General features: G+C 34.9%; 1 protein-coding gene across 2 annotated transcripts; it reads left to right on the top strand.

Annotated features, from left to right (window-relative positions):
- The first annotated feature begins 2 nt into the window (after positions 1-2).
- On the top strand, positions 3-13,618 carry LOC121381081. Of its 2 annotated transcripts, none has more exons than XM_041510181.1 (4): positions 3-125; positions 8,268-8,980; positions 9,578-9,635; positions 10,435-13,618. In XM_041510181.1, exons 1-4 carry the CDS (start codon positions 17-19, stop codon positions 10,692-10,694), a joined length of 1,140 nt encoding a protein of 379 aa, XP_041366115.1. In that variant the 5' UTR covers positions 3-16; the 3' UTR covers positions 10,695-13,618. The 2 variants fall into 2 exon arrangements, with proteins under 2 accessions (XP_041366115.1, XP_041366114.1); XM_041510180.1 differs by having other exon boundaries at positions 15-131.
- The last annotated feature ends 3,668 nt before the right edge of the window (positions 13,619-17,286 follow it).

Here is a 17,286-nt window from a genome sequence, read left to right as displayed (position 1 = left end):
CTTGACCCTCGAGAATATGGCTTGGAGAAAATGTTTTTATAGAAAAAAACGGACATTAATTTTACTTTGTTGTGCATCATTATTTTGGATTGTGTATTTTCTGTTGTCACTGTCTAGTCCAAAAGGTAAAGGTAAATATGGCTGTATACATATGTTAATGACAAAAATCCGAATACGAATGGAACTTGGAAGGGTTTATAGACGTTTCGTACCCAAACCCGTTCGTACCATACCGTTTCGTAACCACTAGCATACCAGTTCGTAACCAATTAAATAATGTCATACATTACACCTAACCTTAATTATTTTTTTTAAATACACAATTATAATGTTATATTACAAACATATTGTAACATTTAGCAAAACATTTGTTGTAATAATCACTCAGCATCTTTTATAAGCATTAAATTAGCAATTATGTGCTGTGCATCACTGAAGCATGCCTTTTCGTAACCAAAAAGCATACCTTTTCGTAACCAAAAAGCATACCTATTCGTAGCCAAAGAGCAATTCTTTTGTCTTGTAATTTAGTGTCGATTCCACATGCATCGATGGTGTTTATTGTACTGGTATGCTTTTGGGTACGAACCGGTATGGTACGAAACCACCTGATACCGAATAGAAGAGCCTTCAAGAGGCCATGTCGGTGGTATCAGGTCGTTTTACCCTTATTCCCGATCGCCCCTTGTTGTTTCGCCCCTTGTTGTTTCGCCCTCATGTTTATGTAGGGAATACCTACACTACATGTCGATTGTGAATGATGAATAAATTTGTTTACGTGACTCTAGTTGCAAATCAGATATAAGTTAACAATTTGTAACCCTTTATCAACCATAAACACCATTTATATGTGCAGAAGTGAAGTGCGTCAAATAATTGTAATTTAATTAGGCTCTATTCCTACACATTTGATTTCAGCTGACGCCATCAACAAATTTCTCCATTTTAATAAATTCAAAGTTGACATACCTGAACAGTGGTTGTTTTAATGTTTGCTGTGCAGACTTATGTACCGTCATGCATGCCAGTAAATACAGGGGCTGCCACTAAAAATGCACTCATTACTGGATTTAAAAAATAATAATAATAAGTTTCAGTAGTACTAGTAACACATTGTAGCAGTGAAATAAATATTTTAAAATATAACACAAATGCTTAGGTGACACCAATGTACGTGTGCTTATGTTAGCAAAAATGTATGTATATATAAAATAAACAATGATAAGGTGTAATGTTTTTTAATTATATTATTTAAAATCTTGTTTTTAATATTTTTATATTGTCATTAATTCATTTAAATGTCAGAGAGAGAGAGAAAGAGAGAGAAAATTACTGTATAAAATTTTATAAAGAGAGGTGAAAGACTAAAGTATTAATATAAAATCAATGATCTCTAGTGATATCTTTAAACAAACAAATAATAATAATAATAATAAAATAATATGACATTATTACATTTGCTTTTATATCATAACATGTTATAATGTTCCATAGAAAGTCAAAATGGCAGCTGGCACAAAATTACATTATATGCTTTTTGCCCAATGCGATCTCAGCGAAGTCGATACAGGTGACATGGTTATCATCTAGTGTGTGGAATCCATGTCAATGTAATAGTTTTTTCAAGATTTCTGTCTGGACAAAATCTGGGTAAAATCTAACGAAAAATAAAGGTAGGAGCAATTTTGTTTCGGACTTTACGTTTAAGTCTATAACCTTGTTGCCTGTTAGGTGACTATTACGACAAAATTATTTTTTATATACCTGATTTTGCATACTAGTACCACCCCCAATACAATAGGGGCGAAACGACTCATAATGGAGGACGAAACAACTCATTCTAAAGGCGAATAGGAATAAGGGCGAAATGACCCGGATTCCACGTCGGTCAGCGTAGTTAAACTTAAGGCCATTTAAAGAAACCGGAAAGAGTTCGACCCGTACCCCTCTATTTTAAGACTAAAGACTAACCCTAAACCTAAAAGTAACCTTAAACATGGAAAGGTGGGTACGGGTCGAACTCATGCCCTGTCTATCACTAACGCTATTAAAACCTAAACCTGAATGAACTGTTACTGCATGAATGCTGGAACATTATGAAGTCTTGCCAGAAATATATGGTTGAGTATTGTAAAATCGAGAGTATTCTAAGTGCGAGACTCAGCGATTTGGAGCGGTTATAGAAGCTTTCCAGACGATTCATCCTCTGGATGTTTCGTCCACAGACTATTCGTCCACCGTACAATTCGTCCACGTACAATTCATCCACCCACCTCGAACAATTCGTCCACTCGATTACAACATTTAGACCAATAAATCTAAAATGTTATTTCTTAGCCATTGAAATGGTTAATTATTTTAGTTTTGTGGTAAATTACTAGAACTAGTATATGAAACAAACTAAATTTTAGTGGCACTATCAACTTGTTATTGTCTGTCTGTGTCCATTATTTATAGTACATGTACTTCATTGATATGTTGTTATTCAAATTGCTCTTCAATTACACCCATAATTCTGACATACTATTTAGCAAACAAAGCTAGTAACAACTCTTGCTAAAATACCATTTCTACATTGTGATTGCTGTATTACCATACTCATTTCGTCGACATAATTTTTGTTGTTTCTACTAGGATGTTTGTGTCGGAAGATAATAGTCAATGCACATCGGATGAAAATTTCGTCATTTATGTGAAAAATACCATACCCTATTATAATTACAATATTATAACATTAAATTTTCGCCATCATACTTGGTAACCCCCCTTCTGCTGTGGGCAAAGTCACTGGCAATGTCATAGATATAGGCATGGCAAAGCTGTTAGGTTAGGTTACAATTTGCACTTCTCTTGCAAATCTCTGTGTCGATATTCCACTTAAATGAAAAAGTGTCCATACATTTATTTAGTCCGTGGACAAAATATATGGTAAATAACTAATAGAAAAAAATTATAGTGGACGAATTGTCCAAGAACAATTTTTGGTTGTGGATGAATCGTCTCAAGTTCAACAGTGGATGAATCGTTTGTGGACGAAAAGTCCAGAGGACGAATCATCTGCATCCCTTATAGAATCTGTTCACCACATCCTTCTGCAAAAAGAGGGATTTTTTTTTATGGGGATTCTTAAAAAAAGTAGGGGAAAAGGAAGAAAAGAAAATAATTAATTTAAAAAACTAATAATAATATCTTGGGATTTGAACCCATCTACTTTCGCTCTCAACCTTCTGCTTATCTTTCAATTTATCTATCACTATTCACACTCCAAGTAGTTCTCTTTTCAGAATCCATGAAGTTTTGTCCCCAAGGCTGTTCGCACTCAGTTTGACCTGTTCGCCCCCTAGTCGATTCGCCCATAACTGTTTGCCAGTTCACCCTTGTTACTTTTAAACAATTATTATATTGTTTCTTTAGAGGCATGTTAAAGTGTGTGTGTGTTTCTTTTCTTAGAGGGGAGAAATTGTTGTCTTTCCACGATTTGGACAAGATATATATATATATATATATACACATACAGGGATAGAAGCAAACGCTCGCCCCCTCGCCCCAGGCAAGTACAATTTAAATGGCGCTAGTCCCCCAGGCGAGTAATAGGCCTACTGGGCAGTTGTTACCCAGATTCATGATGCGGACAGTCAAACTATTTGCCAATGAAACCTGTTAAACATACACACTGTAGATGTATTTCATCAAAATGTGTCACATGTATGTGACAGATTCACAAATTCAAAAGTATCGCAGTTTCGTTTGGTCTCGATAAATCTGGATATTTACTGCAAACACAATCGTAACTTTCTGGTTTTTGTTTCCAAATTCTGAAAATTGCCGTAATATTCCTATTATAGATGAGGCATGTTCGTAAGGGAATTTGTTTTATTTATTATTATGTGTGTGTGTGTGGGTTGGTGCTTACACATGAGGGTAATACTCTCTTTATGATATAATCTCAAGCTAATACAACATGTTTTTGTAAACTGTACACAACTTTAATTCCAATCCGTCAAATGTTACTAGATATTCAAATGACATAAGAATATGTGACATGGTGTCTTTTTGAATGGAAATGACGATATATATATATATATATTCTTCCTGGTGTGGCTGGTATAGTGCTCTACCTCTTGGGGTGCCAGTATAAATATATATACCGTTACCCCTTTTGTTACTACTTAAAGTTTTACGCTATGAGCGATCGTCAGGTAACGTGTAACTGCCCTGTCGTTACTTCATGAAGCAGTGACGTCACAACAGGTGCAGTGTGTACGGGCTATTCTTTTTTCGGCTTAGCTTAGGTGGCTGTGTTAATCCATGTGGGTGGGTGTCGGCATTTGGATATACGGTAAGTTCATTTCACTTGTTCAGCGAGTTGGTCCCTATAGCTTTCAGTACGTCCAGTGTTTCCTCAATGCATAGATTGCACTGCCCTGTGCTTCTCTTAAAGGTGTTCACTTTCCTTATTATGCGCCATGTTATTGTGTACTCAGTGTTTTTTCTTTTTAGTTTCCAAATGTATTTCGACAGCTCTGTTTCCTTTTCGTACTTGCTGTGCATGAAGGACTTCGTGTGGTTGGCATACCTTTCTTTGAAGGATCCCCCTGTGAGGCCTGTGTATGTCTTGCTTGGTGTGTTAGTGGTATGCACTGCAGCTTCATATATAACTGATTTAGTGAGGCAGTTTCCCTCAAGTGGGCAATCGTCCTTATTTCTGCAGTTGCATTTGTTCTCTGTTTGCTTGTTGCTGTCTTCGGCGATGATTTTTGCGTTGTGGTGTTGTATGATCGTTTTCATGTTCTTCATACAACTGTAGCTTACTTTGACGTTGTTCCTGTTGAAGAGATTGTGGTACTTGCTGCCGGTCTGGAAGTGCTTCTTTATTAGCCAGTGCCAGGTCTGCCCACTGTTTCATGCACGTAAGCGGGATCGACCGCGTAGATTGTGGACCCCATGCATGTGGTTGAGTTAATGAGCATCCTTTTTATGGATGACTCGATAGCTCAGAGCGCATTGTGGTTAGTCTACCAATCTGCGGGCGATTCGGTGCCACAGGTTCGAGTCCCAGCAACGGCATGGGACAATTTGAGAGGCCAGAAAGGATTTAATTATCCCCTGCACCAGTGCATTAATATCTATGTATGTAACAGTCAACCTCGACATACATATAATATATAGCTATTCATACATCAATACATACATACATACATATATACATACATAAAGTGTTTCGTAAAATTAAAAAGCACTTTTACACATATAAACCACATCATCAACATTTATTAAAACATCCATTCCTGCCAGAGATAGGATCTGTTTTAAGAATAAAGAAATAATTTGAGTAAAAAGAATTATGAGTATCTACAAACTAGCACAAATAAAACGAAATAAACCTCCACCTTATTTGATTTTAAAACAATGGTTAATCACCTACATAACCTTGGTGCTGATTATGCATCTTCGGCTCACACCTAAGAGGGCTTGGAACTGCAATTTGATATGGCCTCTTCTGGTGAGCATTATTCTAATTGAGGGATTACAGCATGGGTTCTTTTGGCCACTAACTAGTAACCATGAACATCAAAAGAGATGATCATCTTCTAAAAACACTGACTGATTACAGTTAACATTCACATCGTCTCTGTGTGTGTGTGTGTGTGTGTGTGTGTATGTGTGCCCACCCACAAATGACAGGTCAGATTTCGGGAATTAACGTGCCTAAATCAATTTAATGTTTAAGCACGCTTGTTGCGAGCACAATTTCTGACTAGAGCCAGATACTACTCGGAACGAGAGGGGTGGGGGAGTGCTAAAAAAAAAGAGAAATTTTTTTAAAAGTTAAAAATGTTTATACAGATGATTAGCTAAAAATACTTAATTTATGGTTAAATAAACTTTATTTACAAAAAGAAGTTAAAAAGGGTTTAAACAAAGGATTAAAAATTCACGTCGACACAGTGGTATCTTTATGGGGGCTAACTGGTTATACACATGGGGGCGAACTGACATCCTATTTGGGGGCGAACTGACTGGGGGCGTACAGACCTGGGGGCAAACTGACTAGGAGTGAAATGTCTGGTACCCCTCTTTTCACTTGCATTCTCCATTCTCTCAACACCTATATAATTTGAAATACAAATGACATTAGTATATATATATACTCAGCGTCACTATTGAAGGGTCACTTATATTGTTAGTACTACACATGTTAACGATGCCCGTCCAACACACTAATTATGAAAGAAGGAATGTATGTCCTTCATAGATTAGGCCCAAAGTGAGGTTTCCTAAGTAGCATTTGGATTTCAATATGAGTAATGGTACTTCCGGTTAGAGGTCACAACAGAATGGTAAAAGTCATGCAAACACATGTACCTACTATCACCCCAACAATTGGGTTGTCTCAATGCACCCAAGTCTGAAATTCTGTATGGTATAAAAGTGTGCATGATTGCCATCCAGATATTCACGCACACTTCAGTTGAATATGTGTCATGTTTTGACTAATGTTGAGAAGGGCAATGGAGTAGGTCGGATACAGGTTGAATACGGTCCACGAGAAGTCGTGAGGCACTTTAATATCAGAGTGTAATTGGGTGGATGAGGCGATGACTTCAAATGACAGTTTCCTATGTACAAAGACCAGGGCCAGCATTAAGCATCATTAGTATGTAATGTATGTAATGTAATAAAATGCTCCAGAAACAAAACATTTCTTAAGTGAACTCAATTGAATGTGATGTCATATAAAGTAATGCTGTGTTTACTCTCGACTTTTCAATTAACTCATTTGTTTTAGGGGTGGTATGTTTGGAACGGTGTTTATTATATTAACATTGTTCCAGTGGACTTTATTTTCATTTGACATTACTATAAACATATTAAGTAACATTTTTATTGTGGTCAGTTTCCAAGTATGCTCCTTCAGATGAAGTCAAACCTTAGGGTCTTGAAATTACAATCTCAACTAATAATAGTTTCATTTGTGCCACCCTAACAAATATTTATAATTTTGACAGGCAGCAGGATGTAATTCATTGGGAAAGAAGTTTGTTTTGTTTAATGACACCACTAGTCTAGAACATATTGATCATCAGTAGTTGAATGTCAAACATTTGGTAATTTTGACATATAGTCTTCAGGCCTTGACCTTAACGTTTTTGAGTGGTAGCTCACTGGGCTTTCAGGTTATGAAATCTGGCAGAGAAAAAAAGGAGAGAAAATAGCAAAATCATTTAATTTTATTCAAACGTTGTTTTAGGTTGCCTTTTTAGGTGTTAATCATCTTGTTGATTGAAGAGTAACTGGATGTGCAAAACAAAATCTAGTAGCCCGGCAGACTACTGAGTTTAGACATTTGGTAGTCCGAGTGAGAAATTGAGAGCCAAAACACCCCGGGCTACCGCTAAGGTCGAGCCCTGGTCTTAGAGAGGAAAACCACAACATTTTTCATTAATAGCAAGGGATCTTTTATATGCACCATCCCACAGACAGGATAGCACATACCACAGCCTTTGTTATACCAGCTTTGTGCACTGGCTAGAGGGAGAAATAGCCTAACGGGCCCACCAATGGGGATCGATCCTAGACAGGCCGTTTTATATTTTACCACTGGGCTACGTCCCACCCCCTCGGTGGTAAAGTGCTCCCTTGATGCACTACAGTTGAAAACCATTTCGAACCCTGTGTTGTGTCACCCAAAGTCCCGTTCACCCAGGGTTGGTTTGTCCTAAATCTTATTCATACTGAGTTGTTTTACCCTAAAAGTGAGCCGATTTGCCCCCACAATAAATATAATTATTATAGTTTTCTTGTTTATAATACAGTTCATTAATTAATATAGTCCTTGCCAGCCTTCATGAACAATGATAATTTCAGTTTCGTTTTACAGAAAAAGAAAAGTGCAAGTGTTTTGGATATAACAAGAAAACAACTCTTACAAAAATGTTGAGGGGGCAGGATTTATTTAGCTCAGTCGGTTGAGTGCTCGCTTGAGGTGCTAGCATCACAGGATCCAACTGGTTGGGTTTTTCTAATTCCAACTGGACAAAGGCTGTGGTATGTGATTTCCTGTCTGTGGGAAAGTGCATATAAAAGATCCTTTTCTGCATTAGGAAAAATGTAGCAGGTTTTTTCTTTTGACTACAAGTCAGAATTACCAAATATTTGACATCCAATAGTCGATGATTAATAAGTCATTGAGCTCTAGTGATATCATTAAACAAAACAAACTTTAACTTTTAAAACCATAATGTGTTTCGTTTTGTTCATTTCAGATAAATCTGATATTATTTATGAAAATTATGGAGGATCAGAATCTCGGCGTATCTCTATGAAGCATGTTATTAGGCAGTCAACTAAGCCGTACGTGTATGCAGCAGTGACTGTAGATAACAAACATCTGGTACTGCAGGAACCTCCAAACATTCCCCACAACAATGAGGACAAATCTGTTAAAAATGTGCATGTACAGGAGGTTTCTAAAACCATCACAACAAAAAAGACACTGGTGACAAGTGCCAAGGAAGAAGAAAGCAATTTGAATAACATTTTGCAGATAGGTTTGCATATTAAGAACAAGACTTTGGAGATAGGAAAGAAGATGAAAAACAAAACAATTGAAGTCGGAGAGAAAGTGAAAAATAAAACACTAGAGCATCTGGCAGTTCTGGGCATCATCAGACAAAAGACTCCACCGAGGTTTTTGTTTGAACCACTCCGGTGGAATCTGAGCATATCATTTGATGATATTGGTGAAATTATGAAAGACACGGAGTTTCTTAATAAACTGCAGCCATTGGATTTAAAAGGTCCTACGTTATCGAGCACTAAAAATCGTACAGCAAATTTTACGTACACCATGCCATTCCACACTGGTTACTGTGACTGTTGGGAGCGCTACTGTGTGTGTTGTGCTCGTATTTCAAATAAAAGACTGCATCTCTATACTACAGTTTGCTCCAATTTTACATTCCTTTCAAAATCACAGGTACGTTCACTATATAGAATTAACAGATTTTTAGGATTTTTACTGCAATTTAAAAATGTTTTTGTTATAGCCAAAATGCTCAACTTAGTAGTTGAAGTACCTGGATGGCAATTTTGAGCCTGCTTACAAATATAACTTAAAAAGAAAAAATTATCTTCTCAACCAATGGTAATACAAGTAATGTGTTTTCATTGGTAATACCCCTGACCTATGGAGGTTGATAATTGCATCTTAGGCAATTGCCATCACTAAGTTCAAGCCATGGATTTTAATCAGGGATGTTATTTTTCAGTTATTTTATTCTGAATTCATCTCTGTGGTTTTGCATAGTTCATTTGCAGGAAATAAACTGGATTGTTGTCTGAATTTAAAATGTAAAATTTAAAAAAATATTTCAGCATTTAATTTCAAAAGTTTTAAATAAGAATTTATATGGTATAAGTTTCAATGACTTTTATGAAATATATTGTGTTTTAAAATTAGGGTTTTTTCTTCTGAAATTAGATTTTGGATATAATTGTGTTCTACATAAAAAAATTAAGTGTTAATTTATGATGCTTGTATACATGTATGTTAAACTTTATACTGTTTTTTCAGGAAATGGATTTAGAAATCCAGCTTAATGGAACTTTAATATACAAAAAACTAATTTCAGGTAAGAAATTTCTAGTCTACTGACCTATATACATGTAGATGTATGTGATAAATGGCAGATTGAAATTAAAAGGTTTCTCGCCACTTTTTAAAAAGGTAGCCTACCAGGTACATGTTAACAGCATGATTCATTATCCAAGTTTGTTAACAATTAACTGTTCTTTGGCGAACTGAAGAATTTGAAAGTTCATCCCTGACCATAAAGCTTAACTTTGTGACAAAATTGTTAACTATGTTTTAAATTGATTGTACTGTATACTTTGTATTCCCAATAATTAGTAAAAAGTGTTATTCCTACTTTTGGCTTCATGTAAGTGCTGCAAAGCACCTTAAAAAACCTTATGTTAAACATTTTAAATTTCATTTCAAAACAAGGATGACATTGTTATTCCTGTATGAAACAAAATGGAAATATGTTAATAAAGACTCACTATACCATTGATCGTTTTGTCCTGATTCAGTATCCAGATGTTGAGTTATTGCAAGAATTGGTGATGGTTGGATGGAGTTCATGAGGCAATTGGTTTTTGTATACCCACCACCAACAGAGGCACATTATCATCAGTCCCTGTTTTTAGTCTCCATCCAATACAACCTGACATTTTGTTTATAACTTTATCACATACATAGTTACAGATGAAGTTCAACTTTCATGGTGATTTGCCCATTTTTGTCAGAGTTGTGATTATTATATAGCTTTCGCAGTACTCTCAAAATGCTTTTTCTGTCATGAAGTTGAATTTACTCTTTAAAATAAAAAAAAATTGTCTAATGATTCATATTTTTCTTCATTATTTCAGCTGTGGATCCCCCTCTTCTGTGTTTGGGCTCCCATCCTAAAGTAGCTGATATTTGTATACACTTCTTCAACATGACTTTCAAAGTGAATGCTAACCACGAACACAAGAGCCAGCTGCTGGGCTGCACAGACTTCAGTTTAAATCTGTACAACAGAACAATAGGGGCACACCCGGTGGACTGTTTTCAGATTCCTGGGGACCCCAATCACCATCACAAGGACATGGGCCATGTTCACCTGTTACCTAACTGGATGCCCTGATGGTTTCAGCCGCAGCTGTTGCTGCAGGGTTTTAGCTCAAGTTCTAGTCTTACGCTAGGCTCAGACTGCCAACTGCCACAACAACGTTGGCTAACTTTCTGCTGTCACAACTTCTACGACCATCCAGTTGCTAGTCTGAGCGCTCTTACTACTCGATTCTTGTCATATAACCTGTTGATTGTTAATCTGAGCACACCTGTCGGGAGATGAGGAAATTACAACGCAACCATTTCGAGTTGGCCAACTTTGTTGTAACAGTTGGCTGTCTGAAAAAAAAGATCCTTTGCTGCTAATTGAAAAAATGTGGCAGATTTCCTCTGAAGATTAAGAGTTAAATGTTTGACATCCACTTGCCAATGATTTATAAATCAAGGTGCGCTAATGGTGTCATTACAATGAATGGGTTCTTTCAAAATGTACCTAATAAACGTAAATTAGTTTTATACATTTTTAAACACTAATAGTAAGATGTATGGTATCTAACAGACATAAGCATGGTATATTTCTTACATATCCTCAGAAAGCAAGCTTAAAAGAAATTCAAGCAAACTGAGACCTAGGTGGACGATTACGTTAGAATACCATAGCTATACATAGCCAAACTTTTATTATTATTTTTGATGTAAAATATATGCATTCCAAGCTCCAAATTATACTCAATGTACTTTTCAGTATGCCCATAAATGAGGAGAGGATGGTAATAATCAAATTTACAAAAGGAGGAGGGGTTAAAAACAAAAAATCCCAGATTTTGTACATACGTATTTTATGGATTGCCCTAGCCTGAAATAAGTGAGGTAGCAGTACAAAACGAATTGGAACAACAGACCTCGACATGAAGAAACAAAACGAGGAGTGATTCATTGCTCCTCTAACTTAGACTATGGGAAGCCATTTAAAGGGACAGTCCCTAGTTTGTTGCCATTGTAAGATGTTCCGATTAATAAACGATTTTAACAACTAAAATTACATACTAAATATTATTTCTTCTTTAGAATATAGGTGTCTGTATATTCAGTGTTTCTTGCTGTCCTATTGTTTGTATGTAGCCCAAACTGGATTTCGTCTCCTAACAATTTTGTACGTGCAAAAAATATATATATATTGGGAAACGAAATGAAGTTTCAGCTGGTACAATACTGGGACGATCAGAAACACATTTAAATATACAGACACTGATATTTTATGCAGGAAAATGTATTTAGTTCAAATGTGTTGTCCTTGAAACGTCTCTGGTAGTCTGCAACATCTTAACAATGGCAACAAAGTCAGAACTGTCCCTTTAAGATATTACCATATTGATACCATATACATTTACATTAAGCAGGGCTAAAAATTACTCTCCTTGAAGGGAGTGGTGGAAAACGAGTGACCGCAAAGTCTGGGGCACTACTGGTAGTATTAAACCAAATAACTTCCAGCTGGATCAAAGTTTGAGGTGTACCCAACTTTTGATAGAGGAGTTAATACCAAAAGTCCTGTCATTGGTGATAAATGTGAGTGTTTGTTGTAAAACAAATATTAGTTTTATCTGGGCAAAAAATGTATTCAATTTTATTTCATCTAGTACCACTGTATCAAATTTTATGTGGAAGTAGGTGCTACCCGTTATCTCTGAAATGAGCAGCTTAAGCCCTAATATTTTAAATTGACTTTAAGGGTGAGGGGTGATAGTATAAATACTGTGATGTATATATCAATTGATAACACTGCAGGTAGGAGTTTTAGCCACATATGTTACTATTGTCGTCTATGGGGTTTGATTTGGTGGTATACACCCAGTAATAGAAGGGTTTTCTTGGTACATGAAAATGCCATTTTTAAAGTAAAAATGGCACTTTTTTATTTTTCTGGCCCACTTATATTTACAATGTATGGCCCTGATAAATATACATTATATATACATATGCAATATATAGTAAAATTTTAAAATTATAAAGTATGTGTTACCACCAAGTGCCAGATGACAGGTTTTTCTTCTCTGTTTTTTTTCTTCAAATAAAATAGCTAATTAAAACTATTCAACGGTACAGAATTAGAGCTAGTTGTTTTTCCTTCTATTATTTGAAGTTGAGATTAAGATCAAAATTGTTCTCATATTAAATTTAGTAATTTGTTTCTTTAACAATTCCATCTTTAGGTTTGTATAATTAATTTTATTTTAAAGTCATGAGAATTACTGGATGCCAGTAAATGAAATATTGTTGTATTATCTCTGCACCAACATAATTATATTTATGCTTGATAATTATAGTTAGGCTAAAAGCATAAAATTACTTTTTATATTTGTTTGAAGTACTTTTGTATTGGAGGGGAGGGGAGCAAAAGTTAAACATTTTGCTAATAAGACCAAAGATAGTAATTCAGTTACATAATAATGGAAACCAGTAATTATATTAATTTTTATTAAAATGATAAAAAAATTATAAAAGAATTTGAGTCATTTTGTTTAATTTCCTAATTATACTGGTCTTGATATACTGGATTACAATACCTATAGAGAATAATGGATCTATGACAGGATATCGACTTTATCCTGAGAAAGAATGGGGAACTTTTACCTGTGTGTATTGAATCTGTTACTGTTTTTTCTCTTTATCAAACAAAAAGAAAGATAAATCGTATTTATTTCTATCTTTTGATAGTCGAATTTTCTATGATTATCTTCAGGAGCAAGCTGAGCCAAACCTGTTGCAGTATTACACCGTACAAGGTTCATGATGCCATTCTTTGTAAAGAAATTAAATTAGCCACTTTAAAGGGACATTCCTGAGTTTGATGCAATTTTTTACGTTCTTGACTAACAGCGACTTTTTAACGATTGTATTTACATATCAAATATATTTTTCTGCATAAAATATTAGTGACTATATATTAAACGTGTTACTTAACTTCACCAGTAAATGATGACTTTCATTGTTTCAGCGAAAAATAAAAATGTAGGATTAAAAAAAAAACCCAAAAAAACATTATATGGTATTCCGGTGGGATACTGGGTTATTGAAGTCTGGTATCCAAAATTAAATTCTGGTATCCCTGGGATATCAGGATACCGTTAATCTCGAACACTGATGTAAGCTTAATCATAGAAATATTTTACTTGGGAATGTCCCTTTAAAAAATAGTTTCTAAATTCTTAATTCAAAAATAAATATTATGTAAGTTTTGCTTTATTTACTACAACAAAACTTTATTTTTCTTTTGGTGGAAGTAATTGAAGGTTTTTTTTAAATGATAGCTTAGTAAGTATATAGATTGTGTGTTGGTTTGTATGTATGTATGTGAGTGTGTGTGTGTGTGTGAATGAAACTACAGTAATACATGATTGTGCGTGTCTTAATTTCCATTAATACCTGCTTGGGTATGCTTGTTGCCTGTATTTTATTATTAATATGACAGACTGGGCTTTACTTGTAAAATGTTTCATTTTATTATTTTAAGCCTTGCATACATGTATTTTTAATGATATTATTATACAAATCACTACAAAACAAACTTTGTACATTTAGTCCAAATATTTGAAATAATTTAATCTCCTCAGGTTATTAGTGTTTTCTGAGTATTGTATATTAATAATACTGTATGCATATTTCAAGTATTGAAGGTTGTGGTGCCATGTTTATTTATTTACTTGTTACCAGTTGCACACAATGTAAATAATACATACTGTACATATACGTTTAAGCCATATATTGTTTATATGTGTATCCATCAGTTGTTTTAAAGCCCACCCCATTCTAGTGCTAGCACGTGAACATTACGCCGACAGCAAATAATCACTTTCAATGCATTGTCATTTACATACCCCATTACATACTATCGCAGTGCGTCACTGTCACCTTTTTTAAAATTAAAACAATAGATACAGAAACCCCTGTTGTGATATAATGTTATAATATTTCACCACCGACAATAAAACCTTTGTTTGACTGAAAAGCAATGCCAAAACAAAATATTACGGAAGAATGGTTAATGAAAGAGGTGTAAAAATGCATAAACATCCATGCATTTATGACATCTAATCAATGGATTATAAGACACGGAAATTACCGCCAATGCTTGGTTAGTGATCAGAACAGTGATTGAAAATACCAGTGCTAGATACAGTTTGCTGGTGACATCCGTAAAGACATGTAGCAATTATGTTTGTCTTGTTGACGTGCTGTGCATGTTTGGGCTTTATTGAACCTTCACTGCTGATGTGCTGCTGACCACTGCTAGTGTGGGACGGGCTTTAGAGTAATCACTGGGCTTCCTAAAAAGAATTTATATTTGGCTTATCTTGTTTATTCTTGCACTGATGAATATTTGCTTTAAAGAAAATATCCAGAGTTGTTGCCATTATAACATGTTTCCAACTAATTACTAATTTTAAAGGGACATACCCTAGTTTTTAAACACTAAGGCATATTTTTTTCTATTGGAGCCGTTTGTGATAACTGAAATCACACTTTACTTAGATTTTATTGTTTATATTATCCATTTTCGTACATTCGAAGTGTTTTTGGTGATCCTGGTGTTTTTAATATCACAAAATACATTTGTCATATTTTTAAAAACGCGTGTGCGTCTGAGAAGTAACAGTTAAGGAGTCGAGCTTTAGTCTATTTTTAGCGGGTATTTCACAATTTCAAAGTCACAAACTCATATTTCACTCAGTTATAACTTTATCCAAATGTGTTACAGGTTTGTAGATTAACTAAACGTAGTGTGCATTTTCATGGGCTGAAACTAGGGTCTGTCCCTTTAAGTCACTAAAATAACATTAAAACAAATTGGAAGCAAATGAGTTACTACAAACATTAGACCAGAAAGACATTGTATTTTCAGAGTGGTAAAGTGCTTGTTTGATTTGAGGTCGGTCTAGGATCGATCCCCGTCAGTGGGACCAATGGTCTATTTCTCGTTTCAGCAAGTGTACCACGTCTGGTACACATGTATATCAAAGTTTGTGGTATTTGCTATCCTGTTCATACTTAGACAGTAATAGTAACAGAATACTCATAATTATATTTTGTTTATTAATTTAAAACGATACAAAGAAACTCACAAAAACAAAACAAAATATTATGGATAATTACAATTTATAATATTTAATTTAGATTTTTGTCAAAAGATATATAAGTATCATTAGACGATAAAAAGAAAGTAAAGAAAGCTAAAGTTTGTCACTGGCTAAAGCGATAAAAAGAAGAAAATATAAATATGTGTGTATCAGTACAGATAAAATATATTTAATAGTAGTTGCTTAAAGTCACAGACTCTTGTTTTACTCTGTTGTAACTTCATCCAGGTTTGTAGATTGATCAAATATTATCCATTTTCACCAGTTCCAACTAGTATCTACAACTTCAAAGGAACTGAAATGTTAGAAATATGTAAACATTAAATGACTATATCCTAACAAAAAGAACAAAAACAAAAATAGTTTTTTTTAAACTTTTTTTTTTCAGTGTCACATCTTTATTATTTAACAATTTTAATATAGGTCTAGGACTAGTGGCCGACTCAACCACCACCCAGGGGGCGGGATTTAGCTCAGTCGGTTGAGCACTCGCTTGAGGTGCTTGCGTCATAGGATCGAACCACCTCAGTGGATCCATTCAACTGATCGGGTGTTTCCTCGTTCCAACCAGTGCACCACAACTGATCTAAGGCCAAGGTATGTGCTTTCTTGTCTGTGGGAAAGTGCATATAAAAGATCTTAAGAAATATTAAGAAATGTAGCGGGTTTCCTCTGTTGACTACAAGTTAGAATTACCAAATGTTTGACATTTAATAGCCGATGATTAATATAGCAATGTGCTCTAGTGGTGTCATTAAACAAAACAAACAACCACCCCCCCACCCCCCCCCCACCCCCCCCAAAAAAGAGGAAATATATACATGTATGCTCTTTTTGTTTAGAGGGTATGGTCTAACTCATTCACTTCATAGAGGATATTTCATGTTTTTTGTCAAATATGATTTATATCTCATCTAGTGAAGTTTGCAATCATATCTCACGAGTCGCATTTGAGATATAAATCATATTTGACAAAAATACCATGAATTTTTTTTTTATTATATAATTTTTGGCAATTTACTGTTATTTTTAAAATGCCAGCAGCAAAATAGTTCCAGCTTTCTTACAGTGAAGATAAACACTTTCTACAGTGACGATTACACATTTTAAGAGTGAAATAGTGAAATTTTCACTCTAAAATGTGTTATCGTCACTGAGTGACTGATAACACTTTTATTTCACAAAATGTTATATAATAATAATGTTTATTTAACACTTCACCCAAATAGAACTTTGACCAAATGAGAGTAAACTGTTCAGTCGGTAGAGTGTTTTTTTCATCAAGATGCTTGGGTTGTAGGATCACTCACTTTGTTAACCTATTGGGCTTTTTCTGTCTCAAACAGTGCCTAATTTTTGGGGAGTATGGCAAGTGTTGCATTTGTTTTAATAACAAAAATTAGGGCACCAAGGCAAGTTGGAGGGGCAAAAAGGCAAATGTTTCCTTCAAAAGAGGGGCACAAAGGCAACTTACTTTGTATCAAGTTTCTGAGACAAAAATCATTTCACTTTGTGGTCCTGGACGCC

The sequence above is a fragment of the Gigantopelta aegis genome, chromosome 9, assembly GCF_016097555.1.
Source record: "Gigantopelta aegis isolate Gae_Host chromosome 9, Gae_host_genome, whole genome shotgun sequence".
Lineage (NCBI taxonomy): Eukaryota > Metazoa > Mollusca > Gastropoda > Neomphalida > Peltospiridae > Gigantopelta > Gigantopelta aegis.
Note: the sequence above shows the minus strand (reverse complement) of the source record. Positions and strands in the feature narration are given on the sequence as shown.